Source organism: Oncorhynchus clarkii, unplaced genomic scaffold, assembly GCF_045791955.1.
Source record: "Oncorhynchus clarkii lewisi isolate Uvic-CL-2024 unplaced genomic scaffold, UVic_Ocla_1.0 unplaced_contig_13472_pilon_pilon, whole genome shotgun sequence".
NCBI classification, from domain to species: Eukaryota; Metazoa; Chordata; class Actinopteri; order Salmoniformes; family Salmonidae; genus Oncorhynchus; species Oncorhynchus clarkii.
In genome coordinates this window covers 41,548-60,896 of record NW_027260960.1, presented here as the reverse complement: position 1 = coordinate 60,896, position 19,349 = coordinate 41,548, and the positions used below count along the sequence as shown (strand labels likewise).

The 19,349-nt window shown below is 46.7% G+C and overlaps 1 protein-coding gene across 1 annotated transcript in view; it reads left to right on the top strand.

Moving 5' to 3' along the window:
- The window catches only part of LOC139402684 (dachshund homolog 1-like), a 106,109-nt gene extending 87,171 nt beyond the window's left edge, over positions 1–18,938 (top strand). Inside the window, exons 8-11 of the mRNA XM_071146584.1 lie at positions 4,115–4,262; positions 5,775–5,912; positions 7,367–7,438; positions 18,295–18,938. Of these exons, the coding sequence (XP_071002685.1) occupies positions 4,115–4,262; positions 5,775–5,912; positions 7,367–7,438; positions 18,295–18,332 (396 nt within the window). The 3' untranslated portion in view covers positions 18,333–18,938. The remainder of the gene's footprint in view (positions 1–4,114; positions 4,263–5,774; positions 5,913–7,366; positions 7,439–18,294) is intronic.
- Positions 18,939–19,349: the final 411 nt, after the last annotated feature.

The window sequence follows — 19,349 nt, the reverse complement described above, 5'->3', positions numbered from 1 at the left end:
TGGGGATCACCTCATCTCATCTCTCTAACTGTGTCTCTTGGGGATCATCTCATCTCTCTAACTGTGTCTCTGGGGGATCATCTCATCTCTCTAACTGTGTCTCTTGGGGATCATCTCATCTCTCTAACTGTGTCTCTGGGGGATCATCTCATCTCTCTATCTGTGTCTCTTGGGGATCATCTCATCTCTCTAACTGTGTCTCTGGGGGATCATCTCATCTCTCTAACTGTGTCTCTGGGGGATCATCTCATCTCTCTAACTGTGTCTCTTGGGGATCATCTCATCTCTCTAACTGTGTCTCTTGGGGATCATCTCATCTCTCTAACTGTGTCTCTTGGGGATCATCTCATCTCTCTAACTGTGTCTCTGGGGGATCACCTCATCTCTCTAACTGTGTCTCTTGGGGATCACCTCATCTATCTAACTGTGTCTCTTGGGGATCACCTCATCTCATCTCTCTAACTGTGTCTCTTGGGGATCACCTCATCTCATCTCTCTAACTGTGTCTCTTGGGGATCATTTCATCTCTCTAACTGTGTCTCTTGGGGATCACCTCATCTCATCTCTCTAACTGTGTCTCTTGGGGATCACCTCATCTCATCTCTCTAACTGTGTCTCTTGGGGATCATCTCATCTCTCTAACTGTGTCTCTTGGGGATCACCTCATCTCATCTCTCTAACTGTGTCTCTTGGGGATCACCTCATCTCATCTCTCTATCTGTGTCTCTTGGGGATCACCTCATCTCATCTCTCTAACTGTGTCTCTTGGGGATCACCTCATCTCATCTCATCTCTCTAACTGTGTCTCTGGGCTCCACCTCATCTCATCTCTCTATCTGTGTCTCTTGGGGATCACCTCATCTCATCTCTCTAACTGTGTCTCTTGGGGATCATCTCATCTCTCTAACTGTGTCTCTTGGGGATCACCTCATCTCATCTCTCTAACTGTGTCTCTTGGGGATCATCTCATCTCTCTAACTGTGTCTCTGGGGGATCATCTCATCTCTCTAACTGTGTCTCTTGGGGATCATGTCATCTCTCTAACTGTGTCTCTGGGTGATCATCTCATCTCTCTATCTGTGTCTCTTGGGGATCATCTCATCTCTCTAACTGTGTCTCTGGGGGATCATCTCATCTCTCTAACTGTGTCTCTGGGGGATCATCTCATCTCTCTAACTGTGTCTCTTGGGGATCATCTCATCTCTCTAACTGTGTTTCTTGGGGATCACCTCATCTCATCTCTCTAACTGTGTCTCTTGGGGATCACCTCATCTCATCTCTCTAACTGTGTCTCTTGGGGATCACCTCATCTCATCTCATCTCTCTAACTGTGTCTCTGGGCTCCACCTCATCTCATCTCTCTATCTGTGTCTCTTGGGGATCACCTCATCTCATCTCTCTAACTGTGTCTCTGGGCTCCTCCTCATCTCTCTATCTGTGTCTCTTGGGGATCACCTCATCTCATCTCTCTATCTGTGTCTCTTGGGGATCACCTCATCTCATCTCTCTAACTGTGTCTCTTGGGGATCATCTCATCTCTCTAACTGTGTCTCTGGGGGATCACCTCATCTCATCTCTCTATCTGTGTCTCTTGGGGATCACCTCATCTCATCTCTCTAACTGTGTCTCTTGGGGATCACCTCATCTCATCTCTCTAACTGTGTCTCTTGGGGATCATCTCATCTCTCTAACTGTGTCTCTTGGGGATCATCTCATCTCTCTAACTGTGTCTCTTGGGGAACATCTCATCTCTCTAACTGTGTCTCTTGGGGATCACCTCATCTCATCTCTCTAACTGTGTCTCTGGGGGATCACCTCATCTCTCTAACTGTGTCTCTTGGGGATCATCTCATCTCTCTAACTGTGTCTCTGGGGGATCATCCCATCTCTCTATCTGTGTCTCTTGGGGATCATCTCATCTCTCTAACTGTGTCTCTTGGGGATCACCTCATCTCATCTCTCTATCTGTGTCTCTTGGGGATCACCTCATCTCATCTCTCTAACTGTGTCTCTTGGGGATCACCTCATCTCATCTCTCTAACTGTGTCTCTTGGGGATCATCTCATCTCTCTAACTGTGTCTCTTGGGGATCATCTCATCTCTCTAACTGTGTCTCTTGGGGATCATCTCATCTCTCTAACTGTGTCTCTTGGGGATCACCTCATCTCTCTAACTGTGTCTCTTGGGAATCATCTCATCTCTCTAACTGTGTCTCTGGGGGATCATCTCATCTCTCTATCTGTGTCTCTTGGGGATCATCTCATCTCTCTAACTGTGTCTCTTGGGGATCACCTCATCTCATCTCTCTAACTGTGTCTCTTGGGGATCACCTCATCTCTCTAACTGTGTCTCTTGGGGATCACCTCATCTCATCTCTCTAACTGTGTCTCTTGGGGATCACCTCATCTCACCTCTCTAACTGTGTCTCTTGGGGATCACCTCATCTCATCTCTCTAACTGTGTCTCTTGGGGATCACCTCATCTCATCTCTCTAACTGTGTCTCTTGGGGATCACCTCATCTCATCTCTCTATCTGTGTCTCTTGGGGATCACCTCATCTCATCTCTCTAACTGTGTCTCTTGGGGATCACCTCATCTCATCTCTCTAACTGTGTCTCTTGGGGATCACCTCATCTCATCTCTCTAACTGTGTCTCTTGGGGATCACCTCATCTCATCTCTCTAACTGTGTCTCTTGGGGATCATCTCATCTCTCTAACTGTGTCTCTGGGCTCCACCTCATCTTATCTCTCTAACTGTGTCTCTTGGGGATCATCTCATCTCTCTAACTGTGTCTCTTGGGGATCATCTCATCTCTCTATCTGTGTCTCTTGGGGATCACCTCATCTCATCTCTCTAACTGTGTCTCTTGGGGATCACCTCATCTCATCTCTCTAACTGTGTCTCTTGGGGATCACCTCATCTCATCTCTCTAACTGTGTCTCTTGGGGATCACCTCATCTCATCTCTCTAACTGTGTCTCTCTGGGATCATCTCATCTCTCTATCTGTGTCTCTTGGGGATCACCTCATCTCATCTCTCTATCTGTGTCTCTTGGGGATCATCTCATCTCTCTAACTGTGTCTCTTGGGGATCATCTCATCTCTCTAACTGTGTCTCTTGGGGATCATCTCATCTCTCTAACTGTGTCTCTTGGGGATCACCTCATCTCATCTCTCTAACTGTGTCTCTTGGGGATCATCTCATCTCTCTATCTGTGTCTCTTGGGGATCATCTCATCTCTCTAACTGTGTATCTTGGGGATCATCTCATCTCTCTAACTGTGTCTCTTGGGGATCACCAATCATTATTTAAACCTCCAGCATATTTGTTTTGAATTTTTAAAAATTAAAGTAAACATTTTGACTGGAGATAATAAATGTAGAGACTACACACTATATCAGACTACACACTACAGTGATGTATGGATTAGAGATGTAGAGACTACACACTACATCAGACTACACACTACATCAGACTACACACTACAGTGATGTATAGATTTAGATTAGAGATGTAGAGACTACACACTACATCAGACTACACACTACAGTGATGTATAGATTTAGATTAGAGATGTAGAGACTACACACTACATCAGACTACACACTACAGTGATGTATAGATTTAGATTAGAGATGTAGAGACTACACACTACATCAGACTACACACTACAGTGATGTATAGATTTAGATTAGAGATGTAGAGACTACACACTACACTGATGTATAGATTAGAGATGTAGAGACTACACACTACATCAGACTACACACTACAGTGATGTATAGATTTAGATTAGAGATGTAGAGACTACACTCTACATCAGACTACACACTACAGTGATGTATAGATTAGAGATGTAGAGACTACACACTACAGTGATGTATAGATTTAGATTAGAGATGTAGAGACTACACAGTACAGTGATGTATAGATTTAGATTAGAGATGTAGAGACTACACACTACAGTGATGTATAGATTAGAGATGTAGAGACTACACACTACAGTGATGTATAGATTTAGATTAGAGATGTAGAGACTACACAGTACAGTGATGTATAGATTTAGTGTAACAGCCTCTTGATGTGTGTCTTACTCTGTGCCCTCCAAGCAGGGCTTGCTGAAGGTTGCCATAGACAACACGCGCGCTCAGGACAAACAGGTGCAGACGGAGAAGTCAGAGCTGAAGATGGAACTGTTCAGAGAGAGGGAGCTAAGAGAGACACTGGAGAGACAGCTCACCATGGAGCAGAAAAACAGAGGTCGGTTAACACTACATTACCCACAACACACTGCACACTGCACTACATTACCCACAGTGAACTGTTCAGAGAGAGGGAGCTAAGAGAGACACTGGAGAGACAGCTCACCATGGAGCAGAAAAACAGAGGTTGGTTAACACTACATTACCCACAACACACTGCATACTACACTACATTACCCACAACACACTGCACACTACACTACATTACCCACAGTGAACTGTTCAGAGAGAGGGAGCTAAGAGAGACACTGGAGAGACAGCTCACCATGGAGCAGAAAAAAAGAGGTCGGTTAACACTACATTACCCACAACACACTGCACACTACACTACATTACCCACAACACACTGCATACTACACTACACTACATTACCCACAGTGAACTGTTCAGAGAGAGGGAGCTAAGAGAGACACTGGAGAGACAGCTCACCATGGAGCAGAAAAACAGAGGTCGGTTAACACTACATTACCCACAACACACTGCACACTACACTACATTACCCACAACACACTGCATACTACACTACACTACATTACCCACAGTGAACTGTTCAGAGAGAGGGAGCTAAGAGAGACACTGGAGAGACAGCTCACCATGGAGCAGAAAAACAGAGGTTGGTTAACACTACATTGCCCACAACACACTGCATACTACACTACATTACCCACAACACACTGCACACTACACTACATTACCCACAGTGAACTGTTCAGAGAGAGGGAGCTAAGAGAGACACTGGAGAGACAGCTCACCATGGAGCAGAAAAACAGAGGTTGGTTAACACTACATTACCCACAACACACTGCATACTACACTACACTACATTACCCACAGTGAACTGTTCAGAGAGAGGGAGCTAAGAGAGACACTGGAGAGACAGCTCACCATGGAGCAGAAAAACAGAGGTTGGTTAACACTACATTGCCCACAACACACTGCATACTACACTACATTACCCACAACACACTGCACACTACACTACATTACCCACAGTGAACTGTTCAGAGAGAGGGAGCTAAGAGAGACACTGGAGAGACAGCTCACCATGGAGCAGAAAAACAGAGGTTGGTTAACACTACATTACCCACAACACACTGCATACTACACTACACTACATTACCCACAGTGAACTGTTCAGAGAGAGGGAGCTAAGAGAGACACTGGAGAGACAGCTCACCATGGAGCAGAAAAACAGAGGTCGGTTAACACTACATTACCCACAACACACTGCACACTACACTACATTACCCACAACACACTGCACACTACACTACATTACCCACAGTGAACTGTTCAGAGAGAGGGCGCTAAGAGAGACACTGGAGAGACAGCTCACCATGGAGCAGAAAAACAGAGGTCGGTTAACACTACATTACCCACAACACACTGCACACTACACTACATTACCCACAACCCACCGGCACACCATACTACTCATCTCTGTTTCTAGTGAGCCCTGAAAACAAGCACTGCAATTCCTCACAATTCTCAACTGTTGTGTGTATTTCAGTGCTGATCCAGAAGCGTCTGAAGAAAGAGAAGAAGAGTAAGAGGAAACTTCAGGAGGCTCTGCAGTTTGAGTGTAAACTGAGAGACCATGCTGAGCAGACTCTGCAGCAGACTGTAGCGTCAGACAGAGCCCTCTGTGGTAAGTCTCCAGGCTACATTACAGGGGAGCCTAGTGGTTAGAGTGTAGAGGCGGCAGGGGAGCCTAGTGGTTAGAGTGTAGAGGCGGCAGGGTAGCCTAGTGGTTAGAGTGTAGAGGAGGCAGGGTAGCCTAGTGGTTAGAGTGTAGAGGCGGCAGGGGAGCCTAGTGGTTAGAGTGTAGAGGCGGCAGGGTAGCCTAGTGGTTAGAGTGTAGAGGAGGCAGGGTAGCCTAGTGGTTAGAGTGTAGAGGCGGCAGGGTAGCCTAGTGGTTAGAGTGTAGAGGCGGCAGGGGAGCCTAGTGGTTAGAGTGTAGAGGCGGCAGGGGAGCCTAGTGGTTAGAGTGTAGAGGCGGCAGGGGAGCCTAGTGGTTAGAGTGTAGAGGCGGCAGGGGAGCCTAGTGGTTAGAGTGTAGAGGCGGCAGGGGAGCCTAGTGGTTAGAGTGTAGAGGCGGCAGGGTAGCCTAGTGGTTAGAGTGTAGAGGCGGCAGGGTAGCCTAGTGGTTAGAGTGTAGAGGCGGCAGGGTAGCCTAGTGGTTAGAGTGTAGAGGCGGCAGGGTAGCCTAGTGGTTAGAGTGTAGAGGCGGCAGGGTAGCCTAGTGGTTAGAGTGTAGAGGTGGCAGGGTAGCCTAGTGGTTAGAGTGTAGAGGCGGCAGGGTAGCCTAGTGGTTAGAGTGTAGAGGCGGCAGGGTAGCCTAGTGGTTAGAGTGTAGAGGCGGCAGGGTAGCCTAGTGGTTAGAGTGTAGAGGCGGCAGGGTAGCCTAGTGGTTAGAGTGTAGAGGCGGCAGGGTAGCCTAGTGGTTAGAGTGTAGAGGCGGCAGGGGAGCCTAGTGGTTAGAGTGTAGAGGTGGCAGGGTAGCCTAGTGGTTAGAGTGTAGAGGTGGCAGGGTAGCCTAGTGGTTAGAGTGTGGAGGCGGCAGGGTAGCCTAGTGGTTAGAGTGTAGAGGCGGCAGGGTAGCCTAGTGGTTAGAGTGTAGAGGCGGCAGGGTAGCCTAGTGGTTAGAGTGTGGAGGCGGCAGGGTAGCCTAGTGGTTAGAGTGTAGAGGCGGCAGGGGAGCCTAGTGGTTAGAGTGTAGAGGTGGCAGGGTAGCCTAGTGGTTAGAGTGTTGGACTAGTAACCGGAAGGTTGCAAGTTCAAACCCCCGAGCTGACAAGGTACAAATCTGTCGTTCTGCCCCTGAACAGGCAGTTAACCCACTGTTCCTAGGCCGTCATTGAAAATAAGAATTTGTTCTTAACTGACTTGCCTAGTTAAATAAAGGTTAAAAAAGGTATAAAAAACGTTTTTACATTTGACAATTTATTCTTAATTTTGACTTCATGGTGCAGTTTTACGTTGTCATTTAAGTTCCTTTATGAAAATGAATGCATTACCCTTTTACTTCTCATTTACTAGTAATTAGGTGTGATAATTAATGACTAAACTCCTGCCTCTCCGTCATCATTACCCTCCAATCAGACTCACTGACCCAGGAAGTAGACAACGGTAACCAAGGTAACGGCAGGACTGACGCAGAGGCAGCGATACAAGGTACGGCAGCTTCTGAATGGCTCATCCTTCCTTATCCTAGTTGCCTACATGTCCGGGTGTTTACGTTGAGTTAAACTAACGCCGTTGGTCTGTGTGGCAGCAATCTAATTGATAAACAGTTTTTAATAGTTAAGTGTTGAGTGGATAATACTATTACTATCTGTTACGGAGGTGTTGAGTGGATAATACTATCCTATCTGTTACGGAGGTGTTGAGTGGATAATACTATTACTATCTGTTACGGAGGTGTTGAGTGGATAATACTATTACTATCTGTTACGGAGGTGTTGAGTGGATAATACTATCCTATCTGTTATGGAGGTGTTGAGTGGATAATACTATCCTATCTGTTATGGAGGTGTTGAGTGGATAATACTATTACTATCTGTTACGGAGGTGTTGAGTGGATAATACTATCCTATCTGTTATGGAGGTGTTGAGTGGATAATACTATCCTATCTGTTATGGAGGTGTTGAGTGGATAATACTATTACTATCTGTTATGAAGGTGTTGAGTGGATAATACTATTACTATCTGTTATGGAGGTGTTGAGTGGATAATACTATTACTATCTGTTACGGAGGTGTTGAGTGGATAATACTATCCTATCTGTTATGGAGGTGTTGAGTGGATAATACTATCCTATCTGTTATGGAGGTGTTGAGTGGATAATACTATTACTATCTGTTATGAAGGTGTTGAGTGGATAATACTATTACTATCTGTTACGGAGGTGTTGAGTGGATAATACTATTACTATCTGTTACGGAGGTGTTGAGTGGATAATACTATTACTATCTGTTACGGAGGTGTTGAGTGGATAATACTATTACTATCTGTTACGGAGGTGTTGAGTGGATAATACTATTACTATCTGTTACGGAGGTGTTGAGTGGATAATACTATTACTATCTGTTACGGAGGTGTTGAGTGGATAATACTATCCTATCTGTTATGGAGGTGTTGAGTGGATAATACTATTACTATCTGTTACGGAGGTGTTGAGTGGATAATACTATTACTATCTGTTACGGAGGTGTTGAGTGGATAATACTATCCTATCTGTTATGGAGGTGTTGAGTGGATAATACTATTACTATCTGTTATGGAGGTGTTGAGTGGATAATACTATCCTATCTGTTATGGAGGTGTTGAGTGGATAATACTATTACTATCTGTTACGGAGGTGTTGAGTGGATAATACTATCCTATCTGTTATGGAGGTGTTGAGTGGATAATACTATTACTATCTGTTATGGAGGTGTTGAGTGGATAATACTATTACTATCTGTTACGGAGGTGTTGAGTGGATAATACTATCCTATCTGTTATGGAGGTGTTGAGTGGATAATACTATTACTATCTGTTACGGAGGTGTTGAGTGGATAATACTATTACTATCTGTTACGGAGGTGTTGAGTGGATAATACTATTACTATCTGTTACGGAGGTGTTGAGTGGATAATACTATTACTATCTGTTACGGAGGTGTTGAGTGGATAATACTATTACTATCTGTTATGGAGGTGTTGAGTGGATAATACTATTACTATCTGTTACGGAGGTGTTGAGTGGATAATACTATTACTATCTGTTACGGAGGTGTTGAGTGGATAATACTATTACTATCTGTTATGGAGGTGTTGAGTGGATAATACTATTACTATCTGTTATGGAGGTGTTGAGTGGATAATACTATTACTATCTGTTATGGATGTGTTGAGTGGATAATACTATCCTATCTGTTATGGAGGTGTTGAGTGGATAATACTATTACTATCTGTTATGGAGGTGTTGAGTGGATAATACTATTACTATCTGTTATGGAGGTGTTGAGTGGATAATACTATTACTATCTGTTATGGAGGTGTTGAGTGGATAATACTATTACTATCTGTTACGGAGGTGTTGAGTGGATAATACTATTACTATCTGTTACGGAGGTGTTGAGTGGATAATACTATTACTATCTGTTATGGAGGTGTTGAGTGGATAATACTATCCTATCTGTTATGGAGGTGTTGAGTGGATAATACTATTACTATCTGTTATGGAGGTGTTGAGTGGATAATACTATTACTATCTGTTACGGAGGTGTTGAGTGGATAATACTATTACTATCTGTTACGGAGGTGTTGAGTGGATAATACTATTACTATCTGTTATGGAGGTGTTGAGTGGATAATACTATTACTATCTGTTACGGAGGTGTTGAGTGGATAATACTATTACTATCTGTTACGGAGGTGTTGAGTGGATAATACTATTACTATCTGTTACGGAGGTGTTGAGTGGATAATACTATTACTATCTGTTACGGAGGTGTTGAGTGGATAATACTATTACTATCTGTTACGGAGGTGTTGAGTGGATAATACTATTACTATCTGTTACGGAGGTGTTGAGTGGATAATACTATTACTATCTGTTACGGAGGTGTTGAGTGGATAATACTATTACTATCTGTTATGGAGGTGTTGAGTGGATAATACTATTACTATCTGTTACGGAGGTGTTGAGTGGATAATACTATTACTATCTGTTACGGAGGTGTTGAGTGGATAATACTATTACTATCTGTTATGGAGGTGTTGAGTGGATAATACTATTACTATCTGTTACGGAGGTGTTGAGTGGATAATACTATTACTATCTGTTATGAAGGTGTTGAGTGGATAATACTATTACTATCTGTTATGGAGGTGTTGAGTGGATAATACTATTACTATCTGTTACGGAGGTGTTGAGTGGATAATACTATCCTATCTGTTACTGAGGTGTTGAGTGGATAATACTATTACTATCTGTGACGGAGGTGTTGAGTGGATAATACTATTACTATCTGTTATGAAGGTGTTGAGTGGATAATACTATTACTATCTGTTATGAAGGTGTTGAGTGGATAATACTATTACTATCTGTTATGGAGGTGTTGAGTGGATAATACTATTACTATCTGTTACGGAGGTGTTGAGTGGATAATACTATCCTATCTGTTATGGAGGTGTTGAGTGGATAATACTATTACTATCTGTTACGGAGGTGTTGAGTGGATAATACTATTACTATCTGTTATGGAGGTGTTGAGTGGATAATACTATTACTATCTGTTATGGAGGTGTTGAGTGGATAATACTATTACTATCTGTTACTGAGGTGTTGAGTGGATAATACTATTACTATCTGTTATGGAGGTGTTGAGTGGATAATACTATTACTATCTGTTACTGAGGTGTTGAGTGGATAATACTATTACTATCTGTGACGGAGGTGTTGAGTGGATAATACTATTACTATCTGTTACGGAGGTGTTGAGTGGATAATACTATTACTATCTGTTACGGAGGTGTTGAGTGGATAATACTATTACTATCTGTGACGGAGGTGTTGAGTGGATAATACTATTACTATCTGTTACGGAGGTGTTGAGTGGATAATACTATTACTATCTGTTATGGAGGTGTTGAGTGGATAATACTATTACTATCTGTTACGGAGGTGTTGAGTGGATAATACTATCCTATCTGTTACTGAGGTGTTGAGTGGATAATACTATTACTATCTGTGACGGAGGTGTTGAGTGGATAATACTATTACTATCTGTTATGGAGGTGTTGAGTGGATAATACTATTACTATCTGTGACGGAGGTGTTGAGTGGATAATACTATTACTATCTGTTATGGAGGTGTTGAGTGGATAATACTATTACTATCTGTTATGAAGGTGTTGAGTGGATAATACTATCCTATCTGTTACTGAGGTGTTGAGTGGATAATACTATTACTATCTGTTATGGAGGTGTTGAGTGGATAATACTATTACTATCTGTTATGAAGGTGTTTCAGAGCATTTCAGATGCTCTCATTGCTCTGTGTATCAGAACGACAGTACACCCCATCTACCCCCTCTCTCTCCTGCTCCAGTCCCCTACAGACCCCATCTACCCCCTCTCTCTCCTGCTACAGTCCCCCCACAGACCCCATCTACCCCCTCTCTCCTGCTGCAGAGTCCCCCACAGACCCCATCTACCCCCTCTTTCTCCTCCTGCAGAGTCCCCCACAGACCCCATCTACCCCCTCTCTCTCCTCCTGCAGAGTTCCCCCACAAACCCCATCTACCCCCTCTCTCTCCTGCTCCAGTCCCCCCACCGACACCATCTACCCTCTCTCTCTGCTGCAGAGTTCCCCCACAGACCCCATCTATCCCCTCTCTCTCCTGCTGCAGAGTTCCCCACAGACCCCATCTACCCCCTCTCTCTCTCTGCTGCAGTCCCCCATAGACCCCATCTACCCCCTCTCTCTGCTGCAGAATTCCCCTACAGACCCCATCTACCCCCTCTCTCTCCTGCTCCAGTTCCCCCACAGACCTCATCTACCCCCTCTCTCTCCTGCTGCAGAGTTCCCCACAGACCCCATCTACCCCCTCTCTCTCCTGCTCCAGTCCCCCCACAGACCTCATCTACCCCCCTCTCTCCTGCTCCAGTCCCCCCACAGACCTCATCTACCCCCTCTCTCTCTCTGCTGCAGTCCCCCATAGACCCCATCTACCCCCTCTCTCTGCTGCAGAATTCCCCCACAGACCCCATCTACCCCCTCTCTCTCTGCTGCAGAGTTCCCCCACAGACCCCATCTACCCTCTCTCTCCTGCTCCAGTCCCCCAACAGACCCCATCTACCCCCTCTCTCTCCTGCTGAAGTCCCCCACAGACCCCATCTACCCCCTCTCTCTCCTGCTGCAGAGTCCCCCACAGACCCCATCTGCCCCCTCTATCTCCTGCTGCAGTCCCCCCACAGACCCCATCTACCCCCTCATTCTCCTGCTGAAGTCCCCCACAGACCCCATCTACCCCTTCTCTCTCTTGCTGCAGAGTTCCCAGACAGACCCCATCTACCCCCCCTCTCTCCTGCTCCAGTCCCCCTCACAGACCCCATCTACCCCTCTCTCTCCTGCTCCAGTCCCCCTCACAGACCCCATCTACCCCCTCTCTCTCTGCTCCAGTCCCCATCTACCCCCTCTCTCTCTGCTCCAGTCCCCATCTACCCCCTCTCTCTCTCCTGCTGCAGAGTTCCCAGACAGACCCCATCTACCCCCCCTCTCTCCTGCTCCAGTCCCCATCTACCCCCTCTCTCTCTGCTCCAGTCCCCATCTACCCCCTCTCTCTCTGCTGCAGCCCCCCCACAGACCCCATCTACCCCCTCTCTCTCTGCTCCAGTCCCCATCTACCCCCTCTCTCTCTGCTGCAACCCCCCCACAGACCCCATCTACCCCCTCTCTCTCTGCTCCAGTCCCCATCTACCCCCTCTCTCTCTGCTGCAGACCCCATCTACCCCCCCTCTCTCTCTCTCTGCTGCAGCCCCCCCACAGACCCCATCTACCCCCTCTCTCTCTGCTCCAGTCCCCATCTACCCCCTCTCTCTCTCTCTGCTGCAGAGTTCCCCGACAGGGACTTGCTCCCTCCTCTCTCTCTCTCTCTGCTGCAGAGTTCCCCGACAGGGACTTGCTCCCTCCTCTCCCTCTCTCTCCTGCTGCAGAGTTCCCCGACAGGGACTTGCTCCCCTCTCCTCTCCCTCCTGCTGCAGAGTTCCCCGACAGGGACTTGCTCCCTCCTCTCTCTCTCTCCTGCTGCAGAGTTCCCCGACAGGGACTTGCTCCCTCCTCTCTCTCTCTGCTGCAGAGTTCCCCGACAGGGACTTGCTCCCTCCTCTCTCTCTCTGCTGCAGAGTTCCCCGACAGGGACTTGCTCCCTCCTCTCTCTCTCTGCTGCAGAGTTCCCCGACAGGGACTTGCTCCCTCCTCTCTCTCTCTGCTGCAGAGTTCCCCGACAGGGACTTGCTCCCTCCTCTCTCTCCTGCTGCAGAGGTCCCCGACAGGGACTTGCTCCCCTCTCTCTCTCTGCTGCAGAGTTCCCCGACAGGGACTTGCTCCCCTCCCTCTCTCTGCTGCAGAGTCCCCTGACAGGGACTTGCTCCCTCCTCTCTCTCCTGCTGCAGAGTTCCCCGACAGGGACTTGCTCCCTCCTCTCTCTCTCCTGCTGCAGAGTTCCCCGACAGGGACTTGCTCCCTCCTCTCTCTCTCCTGCTGCAGAGTTCCCCGACAGGGACTTGCTCCCTCCTCTCTCTCCTGCTGCAGAGTTCCCCGACAGGGACTTGCTCCCTCCTCTCTCTCTCCTGCTGCAGAGTTCCCCGACAGGGACTTGCTCCCTCCTCTCTCTCTCCTGCTGCAGAGTTCCCCGACAGGGACTTGCTCCCTCCTCTCTCTCTCTGCTGCAGAGTTCCCCGACAGGGACTTGCTCCCTCCTCTCTCTCTCCTGCTGCAGAGTTCCCCGACAGGGACTTGCTCCCTCTTTGTTAGCAGATCAAACATCTAAACCGTTAAAAGGGAAATTTAATTTAATGTCAGTGAAGCAAAAAAAAGAGCAAGGCCCCGTAATTAATGGCTGTCTTAATTGTCCTCCTGATGTATTTGCATAGACATCATTTGCATAACTTACATGCAGTAATAAATCTTTCCAAAGAGCGTTTTTAACAGACAACAGACGAGAGGCTCTAGAAAACAATTTATATATACAGAACAATACTCTTATGTATTTTAGTTTGCTATCTTTGGTCATCTTAGTTTACTATCTTTGCTTATCATCTTAGTTTATTATCTTTGCTCATCATCTTAGTTTACTATCTTTGCTCATCATCTTAGTTTACTATCTTTGCTCATCATCTTAGTTTACTATCTTTGCTCATCATCTTAGTTTACTATCTTTGCTCATCATCTTAGTTTACTATCTTTGCTCATCATCTTAGTTTACTATCTTTGCTCATCATCTTAGTTTACTATCTTTGCTCATCATCTTATCGTTTACTATCTTTGCTCATCATCTTAGTTTACTATCTTTGCTCATCATCTTAGTTTACTATCTTTGCTCATCATCTTAGTATACTATCTTTGCTCATCTTCTTAGTTTACTATCTTTGCTCATGTAACGGTTTTCTTGATGAGAAGGAGAGTCGGACCAAAATGCAGCGTGTAGATTGCGATCCATGTTTTAATGAACAAATGTAAAACACGAATCAATACAAATACTACAAAATAAAGAACGTAACGAACGTAACGAAAACCTAAACAGCCTATCTGGTGAAAACACATAGACAGGAACAATCACCCACAAACACACAGTGAAACCCAGGCTACCTAAATATGGTTCCCAATCAGAGACAATGACGAACACCTGCCTCTGATTGAGAACCATATCAGGCCGAACATAGAACTGGACAAACTAGACATGTAACATAGAATGCCCACTCAGATCACACCCTGACCAACCAAAACATAGAAAATACAAAGTAAACTATGGTCAGGGCGTGACAGTACCCCCCCCCCAAGGTGCGGACTCCGGCCGCAAAACCTGAACCTATAGGGGAGGGTCTGGGTGGGCATCTGTCCGCGGTGGCGGCTCTGGCGCTGGACGTGGACCCCACTCCATGACAGTTTTAATCCCCCTCCTAAACGTCCCTAAATAGGTTACCCACCACAATGATAACATGGGACAGAGGGACAGCTCGGGACAGAGGTAACTCGGGACAGATGGGTAGCTCAGCACTGAGAGGAAGCTCAGCACTGAGAAGAAGCTCAGCACTGAGAGGAAGCCCAGGCAGGTAGTAGAAACTACCAGAACCTGGCTGGCTGGCGGTTTCAGCAGATCCTGGTCGACTAGCAGATCTGGAAGAATCTGGTCGACTGGCGGATCTGGGAGAATCTGGTCGACTGGCAGATCTGAGAGAGTCTGGACGACTGGCAGATCTGGAAGAGTCTGGTCGACTGGCAGATCTGGAAGAGTCTGGTCGACTGGCAGATCTGGAAGAGTCTGGTCGACTGGCAGATCTGGAAGAGTCTGGACGGCTGGCAGATCTGGAAGAGTCTGGACGACTGGCAGATCTGGAAGAGTCTGGACGACTGGCAGATCTGGAAGAGTCTGGACGACTGGCAGATCTGGAAGAGTCTGGACGACTGGCAGATCTGGAAGAGTCTGGACGACTGGCAGATCTGGAAGAGTCTGGACGACTGGCAGATCTGGAAGAGTCTGGTCGACTGGCAGCTCTGGAAGAGTCTGGTCGACTGGCAGCTCTGGAAGAGTCTGGTCGACTGGCAGCTCTGGCTGCTCCATGCTGACTGGCTGCTCCATGATGACTGGTAGCTCTGGCTGCTCCATGCTGACTGGCTGCTCCATGCTGACTGACAGCTCTGGCTGCTCCATGCTGACTGGCTGCTCCATGCTGACTGGCAGCTCTGGCTGCTCCATGCTGACTGGCTGCTCTGGCTGCTCCATGCTGACTGGCTGCTCCATGCTGACTGGCTGCTCCATGCTGACTGGCGGCCCTGGCTGCTCCATGCTGACTGGCGGCCCTGGCTGCTCCATGCTGACTGGCGGCCCTGGCTGCTCCATGCTGACTGGCGGCCCTGGCTGCTCCATGCTAACTGGCAGCTCTGGCGGCTCCTTGCAGACTGGCAGCTCTGGCGGCTCCTTGCAGACTGGCAGCTTTGGCGGCATCCTGCAGACAGGCAGCTCTGGCGGCTCCTTGCAGACTGGCAGCTCCATGCAGACTGGCAGCTCTATGCAGACTGGCAGCTCCATGCAGACTGGCAGCTCCTTGCAGACTGGCAGCTCCTTGCAGACTGGCAGCTCCTTGCTAACTGGCAGCTCTAAGCTAACTGGCAGCTCTATGCTAACTGGCAGCTCTATGCTAACTGGCAGTTCTGAACAGGCGGGAGACTCCGGCAGCGCTGTAGAGGCGGAAAGCTCTGACAGCGCTAAACAGGCGGGAGACTCCGACAGCGCTGGAGAGGAGGAAGGCTCCGACAGCGCTGGACAGGCGAGGCGCACTGTAGGCCTGATGCGTGGTGCTGGCACTGGTGGTACTGGGCCGAGGACACGCACAGGAAGCCTGGTGCGGGGAGCTGCTACCGGAGGGCTGGGGTGTGGAGGTGGTACTGGAAAAACCGGACCGTGCAGGCACACTGGAGCTCTTGAGCACCGAGCCTGCCCAACCTTACCTGGTTGAATGCTCACGGTCGCCCTGCCAGTGCGGCGAGGTGGAATAGCCCGCACTGGACTATGCAGGCGAACCGGAGACACCGAGCGCAAAGCTGGTGCCATGTAAGCCGGCCCAAGGAGACGCACTGGGGACCAGCTGCGTAGAGCCGGCTTCATGGCATTAGGCTCGACGCTCAATCTAGCCCGGCAGACACGCGGAGCTGGAATATACCGCACCGGGCTATGCACCCGCACTGGAGACACCGTGCGCACCACTGCATAACACGGTGCCTGTCCGGTCTCTCTAGCCCCCCGGTAAGCACAGGGAGTTTGCGCAGGTCTCCTACCTGGCGTAGCCATACTCCCTGTTAGCCCCCCCCCAAGAAATTTTTGGGGCTGCCTCTCAGGCTTCCATCCGCGTCGCCGTGCTGCCTTCTCATACCAGCGCCTCTCTGCTTTCACCGCCTCCATTCTACGGTAACCTTCCTCGCACTGCTCCAGCGAATCCCAGGCGGGCTCCGGCACTCTCCCTGGGTCGGCCGCCCACCTGTCGATCTCCTCCCAAGTAGTATACTCCATACTGTACTCCTCCTTGGGCTGTTCCTGTTGTTTCTTCTCCCGCTGCACCTTAGTGCGGCTACACTCCCCTGGTTTAGCCCAGGGTCCTCTCCCGTCGAGGATTTCCTCCCATGTCCAGAAATCCTTATTGCGCTTCTCCTCGCGCTGCTCCTGCCTGTTGACACGCTGCTTGGTCCTTTTGTGGTGGGTGATTCTGTAACGGTCTTCTTGATGAGAAGGAGAGTCGGACCAAAATGCAGCGTGTAGATTGCGATCCATGTTTTAATGAACAAATGTAAAACACGAATCAATACAAATACTACAAAATAAAGAACGTAACGAACGTAACGAAAACCTAAACAGCCTATCTGGTGAAAACACATAGACAGGAACAATCACCCACAAACACACAGTGAAACCCAGGCTACCTAAATATGGTTCCCAATCAGAGACAATGACGAACACCTGCCTCTGATTGAGAACCATATCAGGCCGAACATAGAACTGGACAAACTAGACATGTAACATAGAATGCCCACTCAGATCACACCCTGACCAACCAAAACATAGAAAATACAAAGTAAACTATGGTCAGGGCGTGACAGCTCATCATCTTAGTTTACTATCTTTGCTCATCATCTTAGTTTACTATCTTTGCTCATCATCTTATAGTTTACTATCTTTGCTCATCATCTTAGTATACTATCTTTGCTCATCTTAGTTTACTATCTTTGCTCATCATCTTAGTTTACCATCTTTGCTCATCATCTTATAGTTTACTATCTTTGCTCATCATCTTAGTTTACTATCTTTGCTCATCATCTTATAGTTTACTATCTTTGCTCATCATCTTATAGTTTACTATCTTTGCTCATCATCTTAGTTTACTATCTTTGCTCATCATCTTAGTTTATTATCTTTGCTCATCATCTTAGTTTACTATCTTTGCTCATCATCTTATAGTTTACTATCTTTGCTCATCTTCTTAGTTTACTATCTTTGCTCATCATCTTAGTTTACTATCTTTGCTCATCATCTTAGTTTACTATCTTTGCTCATCATCTTATAGTTTACTATCTTTGCTCATCATCTTAGTATACTATCTTTGCTCATCTTCTTAGTATACTATCTTTGCTCATCATCTTAGTTTACTATCTTTGCTCATCATCTTAGTTTACTATCTTTGCTCATCATCTTATAGTTTACTATCTTTGCTCATCATCTTAGTTTACTATCTTTGTTTACATATTTATTTTTCTGTTGTTTCTCAGATGGAAGACTCTTCCTGAAAACCACAGTGATGTATTGAAGACAACATGGAGAGAAGAGAAGATCGATTCGAGCACCATTGAAGAGATTCCAGGGACTTGCATCAGCAACATCATGGACGTTTCAGTACTCCACACTGTCATAAAAGACTGACAATACACAACAAAGAACAAATAATCAAAGAGTTGTGATAACAGTGTTACGTGCAATACCAATGTCTTTCACAGAAACACAATCACAGCAAAGTGGAACCGAAGGAGAGATTTTTCTACTTTATTTAAACCAGCCTGAATGCTCAGAGAAGGACAAATCCACTTCCAATTTTTGACTTGTATTCCTGTCTCAAGTTTTATAAGATTTCAACGTTTTAAAGCATAATGTCACGAAAGTCGGTAAATCTAGAGGTTAATTTATTACGTTATTTCTGTACATAAATTGATGCAATGTTTCATCACAATATTTGTATTTGCTGTTTATTCTAGTGATGAAAAATGGCAGTTAGGCCTCGGCCATTGTTGAATATCAGATGAAAGGGAAAGGACTCCTGACCCATGGAAGGCCATGTACATAAAGTAAAGACATTGTATTGTGTATTGTAATGCAGTAGATCAGCTAGATGAAAAAATAATACAAACATTCTCATCTGTCTCAGTCTTATGTCTTCTAATGGTCAATACCCATCAGTCCCTCAATACCCATCAGTCCCTCAATACCCTCAATACCCATCAGTCCCTCAATACCATCAGTCCCTCAACACCCTCAATACCCATCAGCCCCTCAATACGCATCAGTCCCTCAATACCCATCAGTCCCTCAATACCCATCAGTCCCTCAATACCCATCAGTCCCTCAATACGCATCTGTCCCTCAATACCCATCAGTCCCTCAATACCCATCAGCCCCTCAATAGCCATCAGTCCCTCAATACCTAATGGTCAATACCCATCAGTCCCTCAATACCTAATGGTCAATACCCATCAGTCCCTCAATACCCTCAATACCCATCAGTCCCTCAATACCCATCAGTCCCTCAATACCCTCAATACCCATCAGCCCC